Here is a 23314-nt window from a genome sequence, read left to right on the forward strand (position 1 = left end):
AAATCTTTTGTTTTGCTGTTTGCAGCTTCAGTATTTGTAGAATTTTTTCCACATGTTTCTATGGTATACTGAAAAACAATGTTAAGCATATCATATATTTTAAAGACTTTTATTGGCAAAAAAAAATTATAATGAGTCAATATTTACAATGTTGTTCTTCATAACCTCTGCAGTTCGCTCTGGCATGCTGGATATTAGCTTCTGGGCCAAATCCTGACTGATGGCGATCCATTCTTGCCTCATGAGCTCTCGGAATTGATCACAATTTCTGGGCTTCTGCTTGTCCACTCATCTTTTGAGGACTGACCACAGGTTCTCTGTGGGATTAAGATCTGGGGAGTTGCCTGGCCACAGATCCAAAATTGAAATGTAATGATCTTTAAGCCACTTCTTTATCACTTGCTTTGTGACATGGTGCTCTATCAGGCTGAAACAAATGTACGGATCATCACCAAATTGTTCATGGATTGTCAGAACAAGTCACTCTTGCAGGACATTTTGATACCATTCTTTATTCATTGCAGTGTTTTTGGGCAGAATTATGAGGGAGCCCACTCCCTTGGTTGAAAAGCAACCCCCCACACATGAATGGTCTCAGGATGCTTCACTGTTGGCACAACACAGGACTCACTGTAGCATTCCCCTTTTCTTCTGCAAACAATCGATTTTCCAGATGTCCCAAACAGTCCGAAGAGCTTCATCAGAGAAAATCTCTGTTTATCAGTTTGCACTAGCTACCAATAGCTGCTCACATAAAAATCCAAGGCATTAATATTTGCCTACAAAACCACTACATGCTCTGCACCCCTTAACCTAAATTCATTACTTCAGTGTTATGTGCCCTCTAGCTTGCGTTCTGCTAGTGAACGTTGCTTTATTGTGCCATCCACAAAATCACTTTCACAGACTTTTATATTAAATGTTCCCTCCTGGTGGAATGACCTGCACAACTCAATCTGAGCAGCTCCAGTATTTATATCGTTTTTTTACTTCTGATTCACCACAATGTCCGAACATGGCCTGTGCATGTTCTCAACAGCCGGCGTGTGACACGTCGTCGTCGTCGTCGTCGTCGTCGTCGTCTTCTTCTTCTTCTTCTTCTTCTTCTTCTTCTTCTTCTTCTTCTTCTTCTTCTTCTTCTTCTTCTTCTTCTTCTTCTTCTTCTTCACCTCTGGGGAAGTCATGGCCTAGTGGTTAGAGAGTTTGACTCCTAACCCTAGGGTTGTGGGTTCAAATCTTGGGCCGGCAATACCATTACTTAGGTGCCCTTGAGCAAAGGCATTGAACCCCCAACTGCTCCCCGGGCACCGCAGCATAAATGGCTGCCCACTGCTCCGGGTGTGTGTTCACAGTGTGTGTGTGTGTGTTCACTGCTCTCTGTTCACTTTGGATGGGTTAAATGCAGAGCACGAATTCTGAGTATGGTTCACCATACTTGGCTGAATGTCACGTCACTTTCTTTTCTTCTTGCTTTAAGGCAGATTGCAGACTTATAATTGCATTACCACCACCTATCTCTCAAATGGACCACTGACACTCCTAATTGAGATCGTAGATAGAGTGTCAATGGTCCATTTGAGAGATAGGCTGCATTCAGAAATTGCCGTGAATCAGAGGTAAAAAACAATATAAAAACTGTTCAGTTTCTTGCACAGACCAATCGTTTTGTGTCTTTACACATCAGTGTATTATCACGAGCCGCAGGGATACATTTGGTTTTGTTTGTGTATGTTTTTTTGACTCTCAAAGCCGTGATTCCCATTCACTTTCATTATATGACTGTCAGACTGCAACAGTTTGAGTTAAACAATCTTTGTTTGTGTTCTACTGAAGAAACAAAGTCACCTACATCTTGGATACCCTGGGGGTAAGCAGATAAACATCAAATTTCCATTTTGGGGTGAACTATCCCTTTACCTGACTAGTATTCATTCACACTTTCACATGTGCTGGTGATATGATTAGTCAAATAATGTAATTTTGTTTCAGGAAAAAAAAAAACAGTGATTTATGATTTTTTTATATTTATTCATTTTTTTGGCCAATGAAGCTTTTAGCAATTATTTAAAATGCATCTGATCACTCTACACAATAATCTAGAAACAATGTGAATGAACACTTCAACAGCTTAAGCAGCAAACTTTGCAAAACACAATTTATGTCACTGCAAAAACTTTTTCAAAATAATTTTTGCTACTCATATGCTTCCATAAAAACATGACTGTTACTTGTTGCTGGAATGTGTATTTATTTTTCCCTTAGTAGTCTTTGTCTTTTTAAATGTCATTACATATTTCTATAACTAAGTGAAGACCCTGTTGTGCACAAATAAAATAAAGAAATGGCAAAATTACTTTCAAGAATGATTTCATTACTTTTTAATTATTGTTTTTATTGTACCTTTTAATTATTGCAACTGCCCCTGGACTCTCCCTGCACTTTTTTGTATTTGTGGTAAATTCTATGACAACATTACTGTGGATGTCAACACTCTAATCATAGCAAAATGTAGCTATTTCAAATTTAATAACAACCTCTAATGTCCCAACAGCTACTTTTTTTTAATGAATGAAAAAATAAGAAATACTAGCTATTGGCCTACCATTATTGTCATTTAATGGCTATACTCAATCAATCGTTTGTTGGCTAACATAGCCTATAGCTAAACTCAAGTACGCAGGGATTGAACATCTGTCTGCATGGTGACGTCACGCGCCTCTCTTGCAATGTAGCGCTCGGCGCAGTTTCCATATTTATATGTCGTTGACTCGTCATTTATTTGAAAGTCCGCTTTAATATTAAGCAGCGATATGAACAGGTGTGCGTGGCTCCACGGAGGTACGTACATGAACTAAATCGTAAAATAAACGTAGATAATAAATCTAATCTCATCCACCCTTGTGGGATGATGCAGTGATGATGCAGGGTATTATTAACACGGATGCTGGCCGCCGACTGCAGTGGGATTTAACAAGTACCTTATGTATTTCTGGCACGATTTATTTAGTGGATATCGTTATCAATAATACGTTTTTCTTTTAATGTTGAATATGAGGTATGTATTTGGGGATGTATTTGCGTGTGTTGTCCAATGTTCGACGTTAGTCTGTATATTGCAAGTCGAATAGGCCTGGTTGCCATCATAATTAAACTGTTATGATTTTGATGTTTTATAGGTTACAGGGATAAAAGGCTGCATTTGATGCACTGGATGTGCAGGCATTCTGAATGCACTGCCCGTGGCTGTGTGCTCTGTCCATCAAAACACAGGCTTCCAGTGTGGCTCACCAGATAAGGAAACATTCAGTGTTATCTAACCAGGATGAGATTAATATCTAAATAGGCCTTAAGTAAGGCTTTTGATTTAATACACTTTTTGGCAGAATATGATTTGTCTGGCCTGCGTTGTGTAGATTATCAAGATGATGTATATCCTAAATCTATGATTCAGATTTTCATCAGGCCCAGATGAAACTCTCATGGCACTTCAGGCTGTCGCTGTACGTGTTCACAGTGGACCTTGATTTAATGTATTTCAATTAAGGCACGCGGTGAATGCCAAGAGCGAAGTCACATATCTTTCAACAAATGTAAAGCTGCCTGTTTATTACTATTCTAGTGTAAATTTGGGTTGAAAATACATTCATGTTATACTCATAGTACACTCTTCAATTCAATTCAAGTTTATTGGTATAGCGCTTTTCACGATACAAATCGTTGCAAAGCAGCTTTATAGAAAATTAAGTTTGTACAATATATTTAGTAGTAGCAGTGGTGACTATGTCAAATTGATGTAGATATGGCAGAAATGTACAGTAAAATTCAGTTAATGACATACAGTAACAACAATGACTACAGTCTACAACTATATTTTGCAGTCATTCTTTGTTAGTTTATATTGTTTCAGGGTTGGCATCATCTGAGGTCCTCTGGCTCTGAAGGGCTTCCATCATCTCTTCTCAGGTGTTCGGTCATCTCAGGTATTTGTAAGGGCTGGATTCAGACTGAAGCTTGTGTAATTCCTAGTTACCACGGTATGTCCAGAGGAAGATGCTCTTCAGTCATCTGGTTGTTATAATAGACAGCAACTTGTCTTTTGAAAATCATATTTCCTATGTCTTTCTTTTTACAAACTAGTCTGCATAACGCTATCAAGGGGAGTACAATTTGTGAAATTTCAAACAAAATACATAATTTGAGTTAGTTTTTCATGCTGATAGATCAATTTAAACAGATCAATTAAAGGTCAACCTTTTTATTTTTTTTGTATTTGGTTAGTGAGAGGGATGTTTTTGAGTTGTGTAATAATAAAATCAATTGAAAATATGTTGCAATGTGAATTCTACTGTTTTTTTGTTTTTTTTTTCACATGTGCATTGTTGTTTTTGACACTGTATTTTTGCATTATAAAGAATACAGTGTCTCAAGCTCCTGCAAGGTTATCATGAAGTATTGTAAAAAATATGTCAGCAACCTCAACTACCACATGATACTGTAAATCTGAAACTTCTGTTAAAATGCTTATAACAAATAAAATATTTGCATGAATATTAAAAGAGGGTACTGTTTAAATATTGAAACTGGGTAAATTAAACACAGAATACATTTTTGTTGTCTCACTGTCAACTAATATGACCAGCTTTACTGGATTTCTTATGGGCTACTAATGCTTTACTAATGTGTAATATATACTACATAAAGAGTGATTTGTAAGCTATTCAACATATACTCATTCAAGGGATTGAAAGGTCTTTTATGCTGCCTATTATCAGTTTTCTTAAACAGTTTTCCTTTCATTTGTACAACAACACCTACCTCACTGTCTACATAAATTATATATTTACATGTATTTTGTGAATTGAAATTGTGCATATTTTTTAATTACCATTTGCACAGAAGCTGCATTTGTAATTTTTTGTATATATTTCAGTGCTGTAAAATAGATTTTTTTTAATAATATGCATATTATTAAAAAGAAAATCAATTATATATATATATATATATAACATATTTACATTTATAAATACACCATCATATGTATATATTTAAGAAATACATAAATATTTAGATATAAATCATACGTGATTTTGCTAAGTAAGACATGTTCCTGGATCAACATCTTCTGATGATCCTGGATCAACATTGTGCCAAAATATAGACTTAATCCAATCCCTGAACCTAACCCTACCCATAATTTATTCCTAAAATCAGTGGGAAATGACAGCTGATTAACAAGGGTGTAGAAACACCCAACTCTGGTTGTAAGCCTAAAACAGATCTTTTCTGAATAGTTATATCTCAATTCTGATTGGTTGATTGGAATGTTGTACTTGGTGAAATCACGCTCGCCATACATACACATATATTGTGTAAACACAAACTTTTATTTTGGATGCGATTAATCATTTGACAACACTAATGTACTTTAAAAAGGTGCATAGATTGATACATTTATGCAGGACTTACTGCTGCAGATATAATGTAATGAAAATAACATTTTGTATTGAAAATTATAAATATAGAAACATGAAATGAGTGAATATATGAAAATTGTACATCAATTAATGTCATGACAACTGTCAAGCTGAAGGCTAATGTGTAATTTCCTTTACAGAGAGGCAAATCTTCTGGTGGGTCAGATCTGCCATATTTTAGTAGGCCCTACTACTTTTATGCAGCATTACATCTTTATACAGAATCTGAAGCTACAAGTCACTGAAAGTTCCGATAGGCCTAAGAATATCAGTATATTGAAAATGAATTTACAGTGGCAAAATAATTCTTTGGACTGGTTTGTATGCCATGTCCTGTTGCAAATCAATCAGCACAGGAGGTGCGTAAATGTAAACCAGCCTCAGAGCCCGCATGCGTTGTACAAACCAATTCTTTTAAAAGGACATTCTGAAATCCAGTAGGGCTTTCTTGTTCAACAATAACAGTTCACATAACTATACCAGTTCACTACACAGACTGTGCTCAGAAGACCATCCCTGCATCCCTATGTGCACATTCTCCACCCTATCTGCTCTCAGTAACATTAACTATGACTACTATGATCACATAGAATTTGGCATGGATAGTATACACACTGGGACGCAGGCCATACAGACTGATTCAGATCAGAGCGGTCTTCAGTAACAAGACTCGTTCACTTTTGGGAGGCAGAGCGTGAACGCGCCTCACGCGCTTGCACAGAGTTTGGCAAAATGGCGGACAAAACGCCAGGTGGGGCGCAGAAAGCCAACTCTAAGGTATTTTTTATTTTTTTTTACTTTATATCAGTATATTAAAACCAATATTTCTTGTTAATGGCTATAAGAGCGGAATAATATTGATTTTTAGTGTGTCGCTTTGTGATACGAGAAAGGTCTATTGAGCTGCTCGGTTGTGATGCTAACTCGCTAGCAGTGCAGTTAGCTCGACAACCGGCGGCTGCACAGATTTCGTTTCTGAAATACACATGAACAGACTCAAATCTGTTGTCCGTATATGCTGCATTTGATCTTATTATATTATGTTTGATTATAACCTTGACACCACCACAGAACTTGCCTTTGTTTATTGTTTGCTGACATGGCTAACACGAGCGTAATCTACAAATATTACTGTATTACACTGAATACTGGACGTTATGCTCCTGTAGAGAGGAGATGGATTTGTTTATTAGCGTTGTTAGTGTCTTAATTGCGCATATTTGTGTGCTAACATGATCACACTCGTTACCAGCCACGTGAACGTATCAACAGAAATGGAAACACAGCTGATATGTAGCCTATAGTTTCTATAATCATGGTAGTTCTGATGGTTTATTCTCCAGTACAGCTCATCTGTCCTGATGTGCTCCGTGATAGTATCCTGCAAAGTGCACTTTATTCATGGAAAACAGTTACATCTTTAATTCAGAGAACCTAAACAAACCATTACCAAATATGGATACATTCATTATTTTTTACTACATCTTGTTTTAAATTTTGTGCATTTTGGACTGTATATAAATGTATTAATATTTATTTTCTTCCAAGAAACTAAAGGTCTCTGTGATAAGAGGAAAGTTATGGATCAACTCTGATTTGCATAATTAATTATTTTCATGCAGGCTTTATTGGAAAGTAAGTTAAAGGCCTTCAGTATCGGCAAGATGGCAGTTGCAAAAAGAACACTAAGTAAGAAAGAGCAAGATGAACTCAAGAAGAAGGTAAGTAGAACAGGTCTAAAGACTGGAATTCATGTGAATATAGAATATTTTGGCTATTTTCAGATTTTTTTTTTTTTTTTTACAACACACTGTTTTCATTTTGTCATATCTACTAGCTTGACAGTACAAGTTTAATATTATTCCACTACAATAAATATCTGCCACGATCTGTGATTTTCACAGGAGGATGAAAGGGCAGCAGCGGAGATCTATGAGGAATTCCTCGCTGCGTTTGAGGGAGGTGAAGGAAAGGTCAAGACCTTTGTACGTGGTGGGATTGCTAATGCTACTAAAGGTAGGATTATCATGTGAATGTTACAGATTGATCTTTTTATATTATTTAGATCAATGTTTTTTTTTCTCTATTATCTGAGTTCCAACATAAAACAATGTAAATGCATAAATATTGCATAATATTTTTGTGGAAACGTGACACTTTTTCCCCCCAGGATTCTTTGATGAATAGAAAGTTAAAAAAGCGGCATTTATTTCAATTGGAACTTTTCATGTTTTCATTTTGTAACATAATACACTTTTTACAGTCACTTTTCATTAATTTAATGCATCATTGCTGAATAAAAGTGTGATGAATGAATTTCACCAAATGAATCGAACTTACTGACTGACAAAAGATTAATGTTTCTGTGACTTTTCTTCTAAATGATGCAAATATTTGTATTATACGATTCTTCTAAGTGTCTGTGCTTTGATTCTTTGTTACGTGTCTGTTACAGAGGAAGCGGCAGCTGATGACAAAAAAGGAAAGCTCTACAAACCCAAATCAAGGATTATGGAGCCTAAAAGTTTTTTACCTTTGGAAACTCCACCACAGTTTTTATCATTAGATAAACGCAATGTGAGTCTTGTCATTTATTTCTATCTGATCTTCTTTTAAAGCATCTATTTTGTCATATAACCCATTATTTTTCTATTATATTGGCTAGGCATCCAAGAAGGGAGACAAAGAAAAGAAAAAGAGCAACCTTGAACTCTTCAAAGAAGAACTAAAACAGTAGATGTTCTTTAAATCCTTATTCAACAAATGACAGCACCTTTAAAATGATGACTTCAAGTGTAACCCTATGTTGTTTGTGTAGGATACAGGAGGAGCGTGATGAACGGCACCGGTTGAAGGGCCGAGTCAGTCGTTTTGAGCCTCTTCCTACAATGGAAGGAAAGCGATCCTGTAAGTTCTTTATTGATGGTATTTTTATTTTTTTTTTCTAACCAAAACAGTCAGCTTCCCCCTACGTTCGCTCTTGGACCCAGTGAAGTTTGTGCCCCTCCCACATGTTTTGGCCACTGCCAGAAATTCAGCAGCCTATACACTTTTTAAATTCAGGAAACAAAATTCACACTGCTTTTCTTCTGCTTTTAGCGGATGGTTCTTCACGAAGAAACCGTCCGTCCAGTGGTAATTTTGTTTTATATACTGTGTAATGCAATGACCATTTTGCTGTTTATGTATCCCATCATGGAAGAAGAGATGGTAAAAACTTCAGTTGTTATTCAGAGCTGTTATGTTGCTTTTCAGTTTTGGACGATTCTGCTCCTGGCTCACACGATGTTGGTGATCCGACAACTACAAATCTCTATTTGGGGAACATAAATCCTCAGGCAATTGGTCTTTTTTTCTCCTGATAATTGTTCTTGGGTAAAGTCTGTAACCAGTTTCCCATGTTAAACATTACTCTCTCACGCTCCAGATGAATGAGGAGATGCTCTGTCAGGAATTCGGTCGCTATGGTCCATTAGCCAGTGTGAAAATTATGTGGCCCAGGACTGATGAGGAAAGGGCCAGAGAACGGAATTGTGGTTTTGTAGCCTTCATGACGAGGAGAGATGCTGAACGTGCACTTAAACATTTAAATGGTAAATATATTTCTTGTTCATGATGATGTAATGCAATATATCAAACAATATTCAGCATTTTTTATCACAAGTTATTCATTTTTGGAGATAGGAGTCAGAAGTTTAAATTCTATGCCTATACTACACCTATATTACAATTTTTCATATTGATGATTATTAACTTCTTTATTTGTGATAAACAATAATAAAATTACAGAATCAAGTTGCAATCTAAAAAAAAAAAGTTTAGTTTAATTTTCCATATTAATTTTAAGTCTTTTTTTAGCAAATATTAAATATAAATTTACTTGTAGAAATTATGCATGTCTTGAAATAGTATGATATCATATAGGCCTATATGAGCTTTCTTTTGCCCATTGGCCATCCTGCTCTCACAAAACGATTGAAGAATTTGCCAAATGCTGTCCATTTCAGGCAAAATGATAATGAATTTTGAAATGAAACTGGGATGGGGCAAAGGTGTACCAATTCCTCCTCACCCCATATACATTCCACCTTCAATGATGGAGCACACCCTCCCGCCTCCACCCTCTGGACTGCCCTTCAATGCCCAGCCCAGAGAGAGGCTGAAAAATCCCAGCACTCCTATGCCTCCCCCTCCAAAGTGCAAAGAGGAGTTTGAGAAGGTAACTTGGCATACGTGGGACAAAAAGATTTTGGTTAGCATGGTCATAAAAGTAGTTAGGAGAAATGCATTGTTTATATAAATGTATTTTGCTTGTGTGAAAGAGGTGCAGATTTTTTTTGGTTTGATCTTCTTTGTGAAAAAATATTTTGCCCATAGAATCATGAACATTTGTTAAATTAGCAATTAGCATTTTTTGTAAATAGATCAATCATATAAATTACAAGTGTACCATGCTGATTGTACCGGTAAGTCTTTTGGAGTGTAGATTATTTATTGCACAAGACATTTTATGGGTTTTGGCTGGAAGTTAGGATGAAACTGTACACGTTTGATATTGTCTGTTTGAAGAAATGTAAAGAGATTTTTAATAAGTATATATATATATTATGGATGCAGATGATGTATGTATTTCACTGCATTTTTTTAAGGAATGTGTTCAGTCAAGTTTTAAAACTGACCAAGTAGAACACATTTGTTGTTGGAGTATATGTTGCATTTAGTGTTATGCCTGTTTCTTTTTTAACAATACTCACATATATTCTATGTTTATTATCTGATGTGACTTCATATCCAGACTCTGTCGCAAGCCATAGTCAAAGTGGTTATCCCAACAGAAAGGTACATGTTTTTCTTTTTTTCCAAATTCTTATGAAATGTAGAGAACTTATCCCATCTCTGTAGTTTGAAAGATTGGCCATATCCATGCTACCAGAGGCTGGTTTGAGTGAGCAATAGTTGAGGCCTTGCATGAAAATAAGGACAAGCTACTAATAATAAAAGGCACACACATGCATTGCATTTCCCTTTTAAGGTTTTGCATCGTACCATTCAGATAGGTCAAGTTCATATTAGTAGAGAGAGTTCTGTGATTTTTATTTCATTTATTTTCCTTATTGTTTTTGTTGATATGTGCTACTACCATTCAAAAGTTTGGGGTCAGTATGATTTTTTTCAAAGATATTAACACATTTATCCAGCAAGTATTCATTAAATTGCAAAGATTTCTATTTTAAATAAATGTTTTTTTTCCAAAGAATTCTGAAGACAGTATATCAGAGTTTGCACAAAAATAATCATGACAACTGTTTTCAGCATCAGCATTTCAGCAATGTTTTTTTTGTCACTAAATTACCATATTAGAATGATTTCTGAAACACTGAGTAATGGCTTCCAAAAATTTCAATTTTGCCATTATTATTAATATCAATAATTAATCATATCAAACTGTATTAAAACATGAAAAGAGATTTTAAATTGTAGTGATATTTCACTATATAACTGTTTTTTACTGCATTTTTTTTATCAAATTCAGCTTTGGAGCATCAGAGGCTTATTTTGAAAACATCTTACCAGCCCCCAACTTCAAACAGTAGTGTACATTATGATTGAATTCTGTCTGATGTTTGTAAGTAGGATGTTTGCTTTTCATTTGGACAGAATATAATTATCAGATATCAATGTTACAGCATGCTTGACAGGTCGTTCCACTAGTTTGGGTGTTTTTGAGAGAATTGTTCAGATTTGATCAGACTGCATCAGATGTGATTCATGACACTACTAATTTAGCAACTAAAACACTACACAACATGCATTCACCTAGTGTCAGTTTTACAAAACCATCCCTCTGGCTATTGCTCACTTCAACTGCCCCAGTAGCATGGCACAAAAGCGACACCCAATCCGCATAGTCTCAGTGACCTTTGACATTGGCCTTGGTGAGCAGCACAAGTTGAACTGTCTGCAGCAGCGAGGGACCAGAAAAGCGTCACAGGATGGATTGGGGAAAGTATACAGAATGATTACCTGACATTGGTATGATCGGTTCCAATACTTGTGATTTGTGTTTCAGTACATTTGAAAAACGTCATCTGTTGATTTTATCGGCCACTTCACGAGCAAGTCAAGAAGCCAGTTGTTTTCCCTATCCCTTAACTGACTCTAGAAGTGCTTACATGATTTTGTCCCTCTCCATCCACACTTGTCTATTGTCAAAAAGCAAAAAAGATCACTATCACTCTGCCTCACATTTAGTATTTCAGTAGCACGTTTAATAAGTTACAAGGGCAGAATGCTATGGCTGAGACTCAGATGTAGATGTAGTTTGTGGAATTAAATGTTTTGTTTGTTACAGCTGTCACACTGCCAGTCAGTTTTAAATCTTATAAGCTCAAACATGTTTATTGACTCATGGATAGTAAGTGCAAGGATGTTGCATTTCATCAGATGTCATATTGTAGCAATAGCAGTTGTCTAGGTGTGGCTGGTGATGGCGCTGAATCTGTTTTGCTTTAACTGTGTTTTTCTCGTAGGAATTTGCTCTCTCTCATCCATCGAATGATCGAATTTGTGGTGCGTGAAGGTCCAATGTTTGAAGCCATGATCATGAACCGGGAGATCAACAATCCGCTCTACAGGTGAGCGCATTTTAATCACTTTTGTTTGACTCCAAGCCTTTATAGTCAGTATGAAAATAAAATTCCCCAAATCTGTTTTCAAAATGCATGTTTAAAAAGAATGAATCAATCATTTAGTAATTTGCCCCATTTTGGCTACAATTTCACATTTAGATCTGCTTCCATCCAATCAACAAACACTGGATAGAACCAAGTCCCATGTCCAATAGTCCAAAAGAAGTCCAATAAAGTGCATTCATCCAAAATATAATGCATTTGATCAGACTGCATCAGATGTGATTCATGACACTACTAATTTAGCAACTAAAACACTACACAACATGCATTCACCTAGTGTCAGTTTTACAAAACCATCCCTCTGGCTATTGCTCACTTCAACTGCCCCAGTAGCATGGCACAAAAGCGACACCCAATCCGCATAGTCTCAGTGACCTTTGACAAACACTGGATAGAACCAAGTCCCATGTCCAATAGTCCAAAAGAAGTCCAATAAAGTGCATTCATCCAAAATATAATGCATTTCAAACGGCTCCGGTTGGAGAATAAAGGCCCCCTTCAGTGAATCGATGCATTTTTCTATGAAAAATATACATATTTAAGACGTTATAAAACTGTTGTACACATGTTCACAAGAGAGTGCCTTTCTGGCGGATGACGTAGTATGTCGCTGTAGCATGATTAGTGACAAACTAAAATTAATTCAAAGTACAAACGAGGATTTGTCGAGAAAAATGTCGGAGCATTTCGATATAAGACAAGAGGAGACTGGTTTTCCTTTACTAAAGGAAACTTTGCTTTCTTTGCTCCTGTAAACAAACTTTGGTTCTTGCAAGACTAGCATATTCTCATTTAAGCTAATGCTACACTGACATCCTATGCCATCTGCCCGGAACGGCTTGCACAAACGACAGTTTATAACCCTTTATAACATATTAAATATGGATATTTTTCTTACAAAAATGCATCAATTCACTAAAGGAGGCTTTTATTCACCCCCCGGAGTCATGTGAGGCCCTTTTTATTATGGATGGATGCACTTCATTGCACTTCTTTTATTCTGTTGTACAGTAACACTGTCATTATAAAGCTTGGAAGAGCAAGGACATTTTTTTAATATAACTCTAATTGCATTCGTGTGATTTTTAGAGTTGACTTGTATACTGATAATGTCCTTAAATTTTGTTAAAATTCAACAGGTTTTTATTTGAAAATCAAAGTCCTGCTCATGTTTATTACCGGTGGAAGTTATACACCATATTACAGGTTAGCCTTTTTTATTTTTATTCTTGTCAGAAACTCATTGAAATGTGTTCAGGTGTAAAATATAAAAAATATCTCCACTCACAGGGCGATTCTCCAACAAAATGGAAAACAGAAGACTTCAGAATATTTAAGAATGGATCTTTCTGGCGACCGCCACCTCTCAACCCATATTTGCATGGCACTCCTGAAGACGAGGAGCGTGATGATGATGATGATGATGATGAAGAAGATGATGAAATCAGCAAGAAGGGCGCTTTGAAAGACGAGTATGTCTATCTATCAAAATCTGGATTTTAATGGAGGTTTCCAGTCCTTCTAGTATGGATCTACTTGGCTTTTGGTTGTAGCCAATATTGTTGGTTATGTGTACTCAATATTCTCCTCTTCTGCAGCGAGAGGGATAAATTGGAGGAGTTACTCCGAGGTCTCACGCCAAGGAAGAGCGACATAGCTGACGCCATGTTTTTCTGCCTCACGCATGCTGACGCAGCCGAAGAGATTGTGGAATGCATTGCTGAGTCTCTGTCCATACTTAAAACACCTCTGCCAAAGAAGGTCACTCCTACATAGCAGAATTACGATTAAGAAAGAATTTTGTATGTGTCTTATCACTTTTGCTTACGTGGTCATTTCTGTCCCCCCCAGGTCGCAAGGTTATATTTGGTGTCAGATGTGCTGTATAACTCATCTGCAAAAGTTGCTAATGCTTCCTATTACAGAAAATTGCAAGTCTCAGAATTATTTTTGAGTGCACAATCAAATATTAATTCTTGTTTGTTGGTCTATTCATTGTGTTTTGTTCTGATTCTTTTACAGCTTTGAAACAAAACTCTGCCAGGTATTTTCTGACCTAAATGCCACATATAAGACAATACAGGGTCATTTACAATCCGAGAATTTCAAGGTGCGCCATTTTGCTCTTTTAACACACAATAGTTTTCTGTTTTAAAGATTGGAGTTGATGTTTTTACATTTTGGTCCTCACAGCAACGAGTAATGTCCTGTTTCCGTGCATGGGAAGACTGGGCAGTGTATCCGGATCCATTCCTGATTAAACTTCAGAACATCTTCCTGGGCCTCGTCAGTCTCGATCCTGAAAAGGAGACTGTAGACTTGTTGCCTGAGGTTAGCTTCATAGAGATTGACTGATTGAGTGATGATTCATAGATTTGCAATGGTCAGGTTTGAGTTGAGTCACAGTTCATCTAGACATGAACTGACAGATTGGATGTTTATTTCATTTTTACTCAGCAACCAGAAAGGTCGGAGGACATTGATGGTGCTTCTATTGTGGAGGAGGAGCTGGATGGTGCTCCTTTGGATGATGTTGACGGCATGCCCATAGATGTAGCGCCAATTGATGGTGCACCACTTGATGACCTGGATGGAATGCCCATCAAGGGGACAGATGATGATCTAGATGGCATTCCTTGTAAGAATGCTGACAACATTGATTCTGTTTTATTTAACTTTCATACACTTAGTTACCTGCTTGGTAAACTGAACATATAACTTAAAAATAAGTAAGAATTACAATTGCCAAATGCCATGGGAGATCTTTTAAATGAAATTAGTTTTTCAGTGTCCTTTTTCTTTTATTTTTCAGTGGATCAAAAACCAGGCTTTAAGGTGGCCCCGTCAAAATGGGAGGAAGTGGATGGTACTGCTTTGGAGGCTCAAGGTAAGTCTAGATGCCATTTATGACATCGTCTAATGTTTAATTTTCTCTTGGGATATGCATCATAAAGTTTTGAGAATTTTGAAATCAAACCATGATTTTTCTCTGTTTTTAGCTGTAACCACATCCAAATGGGAAATCTTTGATCTACCCGATGAACCTGAGAAAAGCAAAACAAGGCAAGTTTTACTAGTTCTACTAGGTTTGTAAAAATCGTGGACTTTGAATCATGGAAAGGTCATAGGAATGCCTTGCTAATTTCATAGTCATAAATTAAAATAATTAAATCCCTAGAAATTGCTTGTGTGAGTACACTCTCTATAAAAGGATTTCAGAAATGTCTTATAGGTGGGGGAATCCTAATTGTTGGGTTTTGTAGGATGAAATTCATGTTTTTAACCCCTTCTCACATTCTTGTTATAGTGCAACACGAGAAACTGAGAGTAAAGACTCTCTCAAGAGCTCCAGCGCTGCAGACCAGCAGTCTTACAGTAATCCTGTTAGAGAAGAATACGATTTAAAGTCTGCTAAGTTTTCTGAGATGAGCGAGGAGAAACGTGCCAAATTACGAGAAATCGAGGTATACCTAAATGCTAAATGTATAAAACTAATAGGAGTGGAACGGTTCAACTTTTTCACGGTTCGGTTTGTTTCACGGTTTCGGTATGTGCTATGTTTATGGAAAAACTATACTTAAAAAAATTAAATAAATTCTAACTATGAACAACAGCACAAATAAATACAATAGAGTAAAGATACAAATAAAATAAACAGTGATTATTTAAAAAAAAAATTTAGCATTTAGGTACAGAAATTGAATAAAGCAATCAAATGTAAAACAGAATCACATATTTGACTATATAAATTAAAGATTGTTCTTTATTAAAGTTACAAAAGCTTTTTAATCAAAAGCAGTGAGTGATTTCTTTTGTTGTTGCTGTTCGATTAATATAAAGACTGTCACTTTAAGAGAATGCACTGATACAGTATGCCTTTGTTCGGCTGACTATGTCTGCTGTAGGATACTTACCAAAACGGTCATTTTGATATAATTTTGTATGAATTTGTCCATTTAAACAGTACTTCAGAGAGAGCTTATATTTGCGCGCGTTCGGATTGAGCGCACGCACAAATCTTCACACTGCACGAGCACTTGCGTCCTCTGGCTCTTAAATGTTTAAACTGACAAAGCTTAAGTGAGTTCAGATCTCATCTGTGCGCGTGCGCTGTCAGCATCCGAGTGATGACGGAATAAATGACTGCTCATATTCCAGCATAAGGCATTCACATTGAACACGAGTGCATGGTTTGTCCATGTTTTTTATGTCTGGAAATCCCGAATGCGCATCCATCAACAGAAACATATATTAGCTGATTCCTGTTTGTTTTACGTGCTATTTATCGCAAACCATATTACAGATGCTTTGTCAGATTTAAGTTTAACCGCGGTCCCAGCGCGTGCCGAACCGTGTGTGGTGAACCGAGCGGTTCGTTTTTTTTCAGCAAACATTGCCATCCCTATGTACTAAACATAATTCTTCACATTCTTGAAAGCTGTTAAGAGATCTCAAGTCATTTTTCTTTGTCTGTTGTAGCTGAAAGTCATGAAGTTTCAAGATGAGCTTGAATCTGGAAAACGACCCAAAAAGTCTGGACCGAGTATTCAAGAACAAGTAGAGCTTTATCGGGACAAGTTACTACAGCGGGTTAGTATAATATTTTTTTTGCTTGTTTTGTTTTTGGTATTACTTTGTTACTATTTTGTTGGAAACCTCTATTTTTGAACATTTTTCAGGACAAGGAGAAAGAGACAGAGAAAGACAAAGAGAAAGAAAAAGAGAGAAAAGACAAAGACAAATCTGATGTGTCCCACAAAGAGAAGGACAAAGATGACTCCACCCCGGGCAGAAAAGAAAAGTAAGATACCTCAACATTACTTCAGGATTTAAGAAATCGAGACATTTTTGAATACATTGTTCTTGTGTTTGTTTTTAAACAATTTTATTTCCTTCCCAGAAAACGGAGGCATAGTCCCTCCCCCAGTCCCACCCGAAGTAGCAGCAGTAGGCGCGGCAGGTCACCCTCACCTCGATCAGAGCGCTCCGATAGATCCTATACAAAAGACAGCTCTCGGTCGTCTTATAAAGACTCTCCAAGAGAAAGTAACCGCAAGTCATCTAAAAGGTAAACTAATAGAATCCTCTCTAATCTTTATTGTCGCAGCTTAAAACTCAATCCTGTGGCTTGTCTTTTCTTGTCTTTTGTCTGTCAGTACATGCATGGTTATGGATCAGTAAATTATTAAATTAATAAACCATCTCATTTTTTTTAATAATTTCAGGTCTCCTTCACCCCCAAGAACACCTAAGAGGTCACGGAGGTCCAGATCGAGAACACCCAAAAAATCCTCAAAGAAATCCAGATCTCGGTCACGATCTCCTCACCGTTCTCACAAGAAATCCAAAAAAAGCAAACACTGAGACTTCTGGCTATTATGGGAAGATGCCTGGGTTGTCTTTTGTGCCTCAGATTTGTCCAGTAAATCAGTGTGAAGGACATTCCCTCTTTCACCCCTCCTTTTTGAACCTCACTCACATTGACACAAGAACAGTGTTCAAGGGTCATCTATAGGGTGTTTTATAATGTCATTTAGGAGCTTCCTTTGATGTTCAAAGTGTCCGAAAAGAACATAACTGCAGTGGTTGGTGCAATCCTCCAACAACATGAAAACTATTGTCTTATAATTTTTTTTTTTTTTTGGTCATTGTTTTTAGATCCCTTGAAACTGACTTAAATTAAACTAGTGTAAGTTTCAGTTGTATAGATGTTTGCTTTTCAATAAAGACAATTTATGTGACTTTTCTTTGAAATGGCTTCGTTTTTGTGAATACATCCCAAATAAACATTTTAAATTGTGTATTAAAATAGCCAACTTAATTTATAAAAGTTGCATTCTAGGCCAGGGGGGTCTTAATCTTTTAAATGCCATGGACACCCAAATATGTTCATCCTAAAATTAAATGCATTAAAGAATATTTAATTTATACCTTTGGAAAATGTTTAGTATTCACTATAGTACTATTAGATATATTGTTTTAATTACTTTTTTGTGAATTCATTTTGTACCAAATTATTTAGTTCAAATGTATTTTTGTTTTTACCCACCTAAACATTTGAGGGACCCTAGTCTGAAAAGCCCTGTTAAAACTACTCGTGCAGCATTATGCGATGACTTCACGGCGCTTGCGCAGTATAGGAAGTGCGTAGACCTCGATCTCACGACATTTCCGCGAGCACACAAACAAGGAAGAATCGTTTAGTCCATGTTTGATCGTTCTCAAAAATGAGTGCAATAAAGTCCTGCGGGATATTGATGAGTTTTTGCTGCATACTCACGAGCACATATGCATCTCCCGACGTCTTCGATGGTGTTTTGGGGGAAACGGCGTCTTGTCATAAAACATGTCAGATGACTTACAGTTTGCACACTTATCCACGGGTGAGTGCGAGACATTCAACCAGCCACGGCTGTTTACTAACAAAGAAACGCTATTGAGATGTTTAGTCTGTAGTTAGTTTGCGGTTTTTAGGAGCTTGTGCGTTGTAATGTTAGAACAATAACAATAAGGAAAGCGGAATTAGACGCGTTTCTTTATTTGGCCTGTTTGTGTGATTAGGAGGAGGCGCTGTACGCCTGTCAGAGAGGATGTCGTCTCTTCTCCATCTGTCAGTTCGTGGGTGACAGCAAGGATCTCAACGAAACCAAAGCTGAATGCGAGTCAGGTAATACTAAAGTATTGTCTGTCTGAGTCTCTACAGCATTCGCTCACCCTTGTGTTGATAATCGTGTGTTTGACTTCCTGCAGCTTGTCGTGAAGCCTACACCCAGTCAGAGGAGCAGTATGCATGCAGTCTAGGATGCCAGAGTCAACAGCCATTTGCAGAGCAAAGAATGGAGCAGGTGTGAAAAACATTAGAATAACTGCTTTACATTTTTACTGTTTTCAATCGTCAGTTCTACTTGAGTTTCACAAGTGTGCTATTTGAAATCACTCTTTGTTTGTTTGTTTTGGTGGGAAGTTGTTGACCATGATGCCCCGGATCCATCTCCTGTACCCACTGACCTTGGTGAGGGGTTTCTGGGAAGACATGATGAGCCAAGCTCACAGCTTCATCACCTCATCCTGGACTTTTTTCCTCCAGGCAGATGATGGCAAAGTGGTCATTTTCCAGGTAACGTCATGATGATGTATTTTGGCCCTTCGTAGTAAGACAGTTAAGCACCTCTTGTGCAAAGTAAGAAGTAAGACTTATTTTTAAAGTGCCATTGATCAAGATTGTTGCTTTATCTCATTTCTAGTCCGAGCCTCAAGTTCAGTTTATCCCTCAGTTTGAATTCCAGAGGGACGAGACTGAGGAGTCACCGAGCACTTGTGAGCACATAACACACACAATGTTTTCCTCTATGATTATTTAGCAAGCTTTGGAAAGTGTCACACTTCATGACTGTTTCCAGACTTTAATAATCATAATATCATTTGTTAAAATGGTTGTTCGGTTGTTCATTGGATGGAAGTGGATCTGAACGCAAAGCTGAGGTTGATTGTAGGAGAGGGGTGGGATTTATGCAGATTAAATGATTGAAAAATTTAAGCAGATGATCCAGTTGTTACATTTTGATAAAAAAAAATATGAGCTCCAAATGTTATGTTAACAAAAACTTTTATTTTGGATGTGATCAATCATTTGACAGCACTAATAATATATATACAGTACAGACCAAAAGTTTGGACACACCTCATTCAAAGAGTTTTCTTTATTTTCATGATTATGAAAATTGTAGATTCACACTGAAGGCATCAAAACTATTAATTAACACATGTGGAATTATATACATAACAAAAAAAGTGTGAAACAACTGAAAATATGTCATATTGTAGGTTCTTCAAAGTAGCCACCTTTTGCTTTGATTACTGCTTTGCACACTCTTGGCATTCTCTTGATGAGCTTCAAAGGTAGTCACCTGAAATGGTCTTCCAACAGTCTTGAAGGAGTTCCCCGAGAGATGCTTAGCACTTGTTGGCCCTTTTGCCTTCTGTCTGCGGTCCAGCTCACCCCTAAACCATCTCGATTGGGTTCAGGTCCGGTGACTGTAGAGGCCAGGTCATCTGGCGCAGCACCCAATCACTCTCCTTCTTGGTCAAATAGCCCTTACACAGCCCGGAGGTGTGTTTGTGGTCATTGTCCTGTTGAAAAATAAATGATGGTCCAACTAAACGCAAACCGGATGGAATAGCATGCCGCTGCAAGATGCTGTGGTAGCCATGCTGGTTCAGTATGCCTCCAATTTTGAATAAATCCCCAACAGTGTCACCAGCAAAGCACCATCAGACCTCCTCCTCCATGCTTCACGGTGGGAAAAGACACGGTGGTTGGAACCAAAGATCTCAAATTTGGACTCATCAGAACAAAGCACAGATTTCCACTGGTCTAATGTCCATTCCTTGTGTTCTTACGCCCAAACAAGTCTCTTCTACTTGTTGCCTTTCTTTAGCAGTGGTTTCCTAGCAGATATTCTACCATGAAGATCTGATTCACACAGTCTCCTCTTAACAGTTGTTCTAGAGATGTGTCTGCTGCTATAACTCCGTGTGCCATTGACCTGGTCTCTAATCTGAGCTGCTGTTAACCTGCGATTTCTGAGGCTGGTGACTCAGATGAACTTATCCTCCACAGCAGAGGTGACTCTTGGTCTTTCTTTTTCTGGGGTGGTCCGCATTTGAGCGAGTTTCTTTGTAGTGCTTGATGGTTTTTGTGACTGCACTTGGGGACACATTCAAAGTTTTCCCATTTTTTCGGACTGACCTTCATTTCTTAAAGTAATGATGGCCACTCGTTTTCCTGTACTTAGCTGCTTTTTTCTTGCCATAATACAAATTCTAACAGTCTATTCAGTAGGACTATCAGCTGTGTATCCACCTGACTTCTGCACAACACAACTGATGGCCCCAACCCCATTTATAAGGCAAGAAATCACACTTATTAAACCTGACAGGGCACACCTGTAAAGTGAAAACCATTTCAGGTGACTACCTCTTGAAGCTCATCAAGAGAATGCCAAGAGTGTGCAAAGTAGTAATGAAAGCAAAAGGTGGCTACTTTGAAGAACCTAGAATATGACATATTTTCAGTTGTTTCACACTTTTTTGTTATGTATATAATTCCACATGTGTTAATTCATACTTTTGATGCCTTCAGTGTGACTCATAGTCATGAAAATAAAGAAAACTCTTTGAATGAGAAGGTGTGTCCAAACTTTTGGTCTGTACTGTTACTGTATATATATATATATATATATATATATATATATATATATATATGCATGCATGGATGAACCATTCACAATAAGGTAAATAACATATGTTTAGAGAACCGAAGTTGAGCGTGTAATATCTGTGCCATTAGTAAGACCTTGTAGTACTTGTTCTGGCTGCCCAAGATAACAGCATTTTCTCAACTTATCGGTCAGGTTTTGAGCCAAGTCTACCTTTTATTTTGAGAAACGTGTGTTTTGCTGCTGCTAGTGGCACAAAAATGACATACTGTAGTTTTAAGATGACATGTTATGTCTAAATATGTAATAACAGGCATTGATTGGTCAGCAAAGGCTGACTTAACTGTGTCACTTTCCACAACATCATCTTCGCATCATTCTCTTTACAGAAGTAGTATCAAGATCTCAACACTGATATTGGACCTCTTGTATTATTAACAGTTGTAAATCAGGAAATGAAAAACCCGGTTTATAAAGACTCCCCAAGAAGCTACATTCAGGAGAGAGACAGAGACATGTTCATCGATCGAAGCAACTCTGAGGACGATTACAACCTGTTCAGCTGTCTCTCAAGGTTGGTCACATGTTAATCTGGATCTGAATCTCTAATGAGTTGTTGCAGTCTGTTGATCGTGTTTAATATAAAGCAACATGTTTTCTTTTTGGTACCGGTAGGAATCCGTGGCTGCCCGGCTGGATCCTGACCACCACTCTGGTTCTGTCCGTCTTGGTTCTGATCTGGATTTGTTGTGCCACAGTGTCCACTGCTGTTGAGCAGTACGTCCCTGCTGAGGTAAACCACTTCACATTCACTCGTCTGCATGTTGTTTAACCAATTATTGGTTTGTTGGTTATGTTTAACGAACTGATCCACATTTTCTCCTGCTTTTAACAGAAGCTAAGCATATATGGGGATATGGAGTGCATGAAGGATCAGAAGCTGACCCCGTATCTGCAGTCCTCTCTGGTGATCATCAGATCTCCAGGTGTGGAGGAGCAGGAAGCTGGACCTCTTCCATCAAAGGTCAATCTGGATCAGTCTAACATTTAACAGTCTAACATCCAAAGAAATGGATCGAGCTTTTGGTTTTCTCTTTCAGAGGTGTGGTTATAGCTTCAAACGCATTGACTGTGGGTTTCTTGGTTCTCCTTTTGTTAACATTTGATAAGCGTGGACTGTGGGGAATATATTCTGTTGATGTTTTGGCACTTTAAAAGGCATTAGCTATCAGACTAAAAGCTCTGTAGGATCTGAGGTTTTCTGTTTACTGTCCATTTGCAGAGGCAAAGTCTTCTTGTTTCTCTTATTTGTTTTTGAGTGTTCTCAGTGTGATTAGTAGCAGTTTGTGATTTGAGGTAAAACGTGTTGCACAATGACATTAACGTTTAGATTTTTGCTCTAGGACAAGATATCTCTGCTGCAGTGAGTGGAAATTTTTTTAACTGCCATAGAGACAGTCGTAAAGTCAATAAAAGCATTGTAAATGAAGATGTTTTGCGACCGCTCCGACTTTTCTTCTAAATATTAATAAACAAACCAACTAAAAAGTGTTCTGTTCTCATGTTTTGTTTTTCATTTAAATAGATAAGAGTTGTAGTGCAGGGATTTAATGTGTCATTTGTTTGGACTAGTCAAACCTGACGTGATCTGTGTCTGTGTTTTTGCTGGCAACAAAGATTTTATGTGCTGATAGAAGTGCTGATGTTGTTAAAAAAGTTAGCATCTTATAACACTCTTCTGACTATTTATATAGGCTTCTGAAGACTGTTTCTGAATAACAGATGTAAGAATTGCACACTGGAATTTTTTTTAAGCAAATACATTTAAAAAAAAAAAAACCAACAGCACTCAACCTTGAGTAAGGAAATTAGGTTATATAGGTCTTTAATGACAGTTAATTGAATAAGAAATATTATCTATTTTTCTGTG

At 37.3% G+C, this 23314-nt stretch overlaps 2 protein-coding genes across 4 annotated transcripts; both read left to right on the forward strand.

Moving 5' to 3' along the window:
* Positions 1 to 6103: 6103 nt before the first annotated feature.
* u2surp (U2 snRNP-associated SURP domain containing) lies at positions 6104 to 17907 on the forward strand. Of its 3 annotated transcripts, XM_059501856.1 has the most exons (26): positions 6104 to 6251; positions 7097 to 7195; positions 7379 to 7490; positions 7930 to 8051; positions 8140 to 8207; positions 8293 to 8381; positions 8574 to 8609; positions 8730 to 8812; positions 8902 to 9067; positions 9482 to 9693; positions 10270 to 10313; positions 12005 to 12109; positions 13306 to 13372; positions 13457 to 13638; positions 13765 to 13927; positions 14018 to 14097; positions 14189 to 14276; positions 14360 to 14497; positions 14624 to 14804; positions 14979 to 15053; positions 15166 to 15229; positions 15474 to 15630; positions 16646 to 16756; positions 16846 to 16967; positions 17067 to 17234; positions 17392 to 17907. In XM_059501856.1, exons 1-26 carry the CDS (start codon positions 6207 to 6209, stop codon positions 17528 to 17530), a joined length of 2916 nt encoding a protein of 971 aa, XP_059357839.1. In that variant the 5' UTR covers positions 6104 to 6206; the 3' UTR covers positions 17531 to 17907. The 3 variants fall into 3 exon arrangements, with proteins under 3 accessions (XP_059357839.1, XP_059357841.1, XP_059357842.1); XM_059501858.1 differs by lacking the exon at positions 8574 to 8609; XM_059501859.1 differs by lacking the exons at positions 6104 to 6251; positions 7097 to 7195; positions 7379 to 7490; ... (5 more) ...; positions 8902 to 9067; positions 10270 to 10313 and having other exon boundaries at positions 9558 to 9693.
* A 402-nt stretch (positions 17908 to 18309) lies between these two features.
* tmem59 (transmembrane protein 59) lies at positions 18310 to 22935 on the forward strand. Its single transcript, XM_059501860.1, has 8 exons — positions 18310 to 18549; positions 18728 to 18833; positions 18917 to 19011; positions 19131 to 19283; positions 19411 to 19483; positions 21826 to 21958; positions 22060 to 22177; positions 22280 to 22935. The coding sequence occupies exons 1-8, from the start codon at positions 18394 to 18396 to the stop codon at positions 22433 to 22435; spliced, it is 990 nt and encodes a 329-aa protein (XP_059357843.1). The 5' UTR covers positions 18310 to 18393; the 3' UTR covers positions 22436 to 22935.
* The last annotated feature ends 379 nt before the right edge of the window (positions 22936 to 23314 follow it).

This window comes from Carassius carassius, chromosome 20 (genome assembly GCF_963082965.1).
Source record: "Carassius carassius chromosome 20, fCarCar2.1, whole genome shotgun sequence".
Taxonomy (NCBI): Eukaryota; Metazoa; Chordata; class Actinopteri; order Cypriniformes; family Cyprinidae; genus Carassius; species Carassius carassius.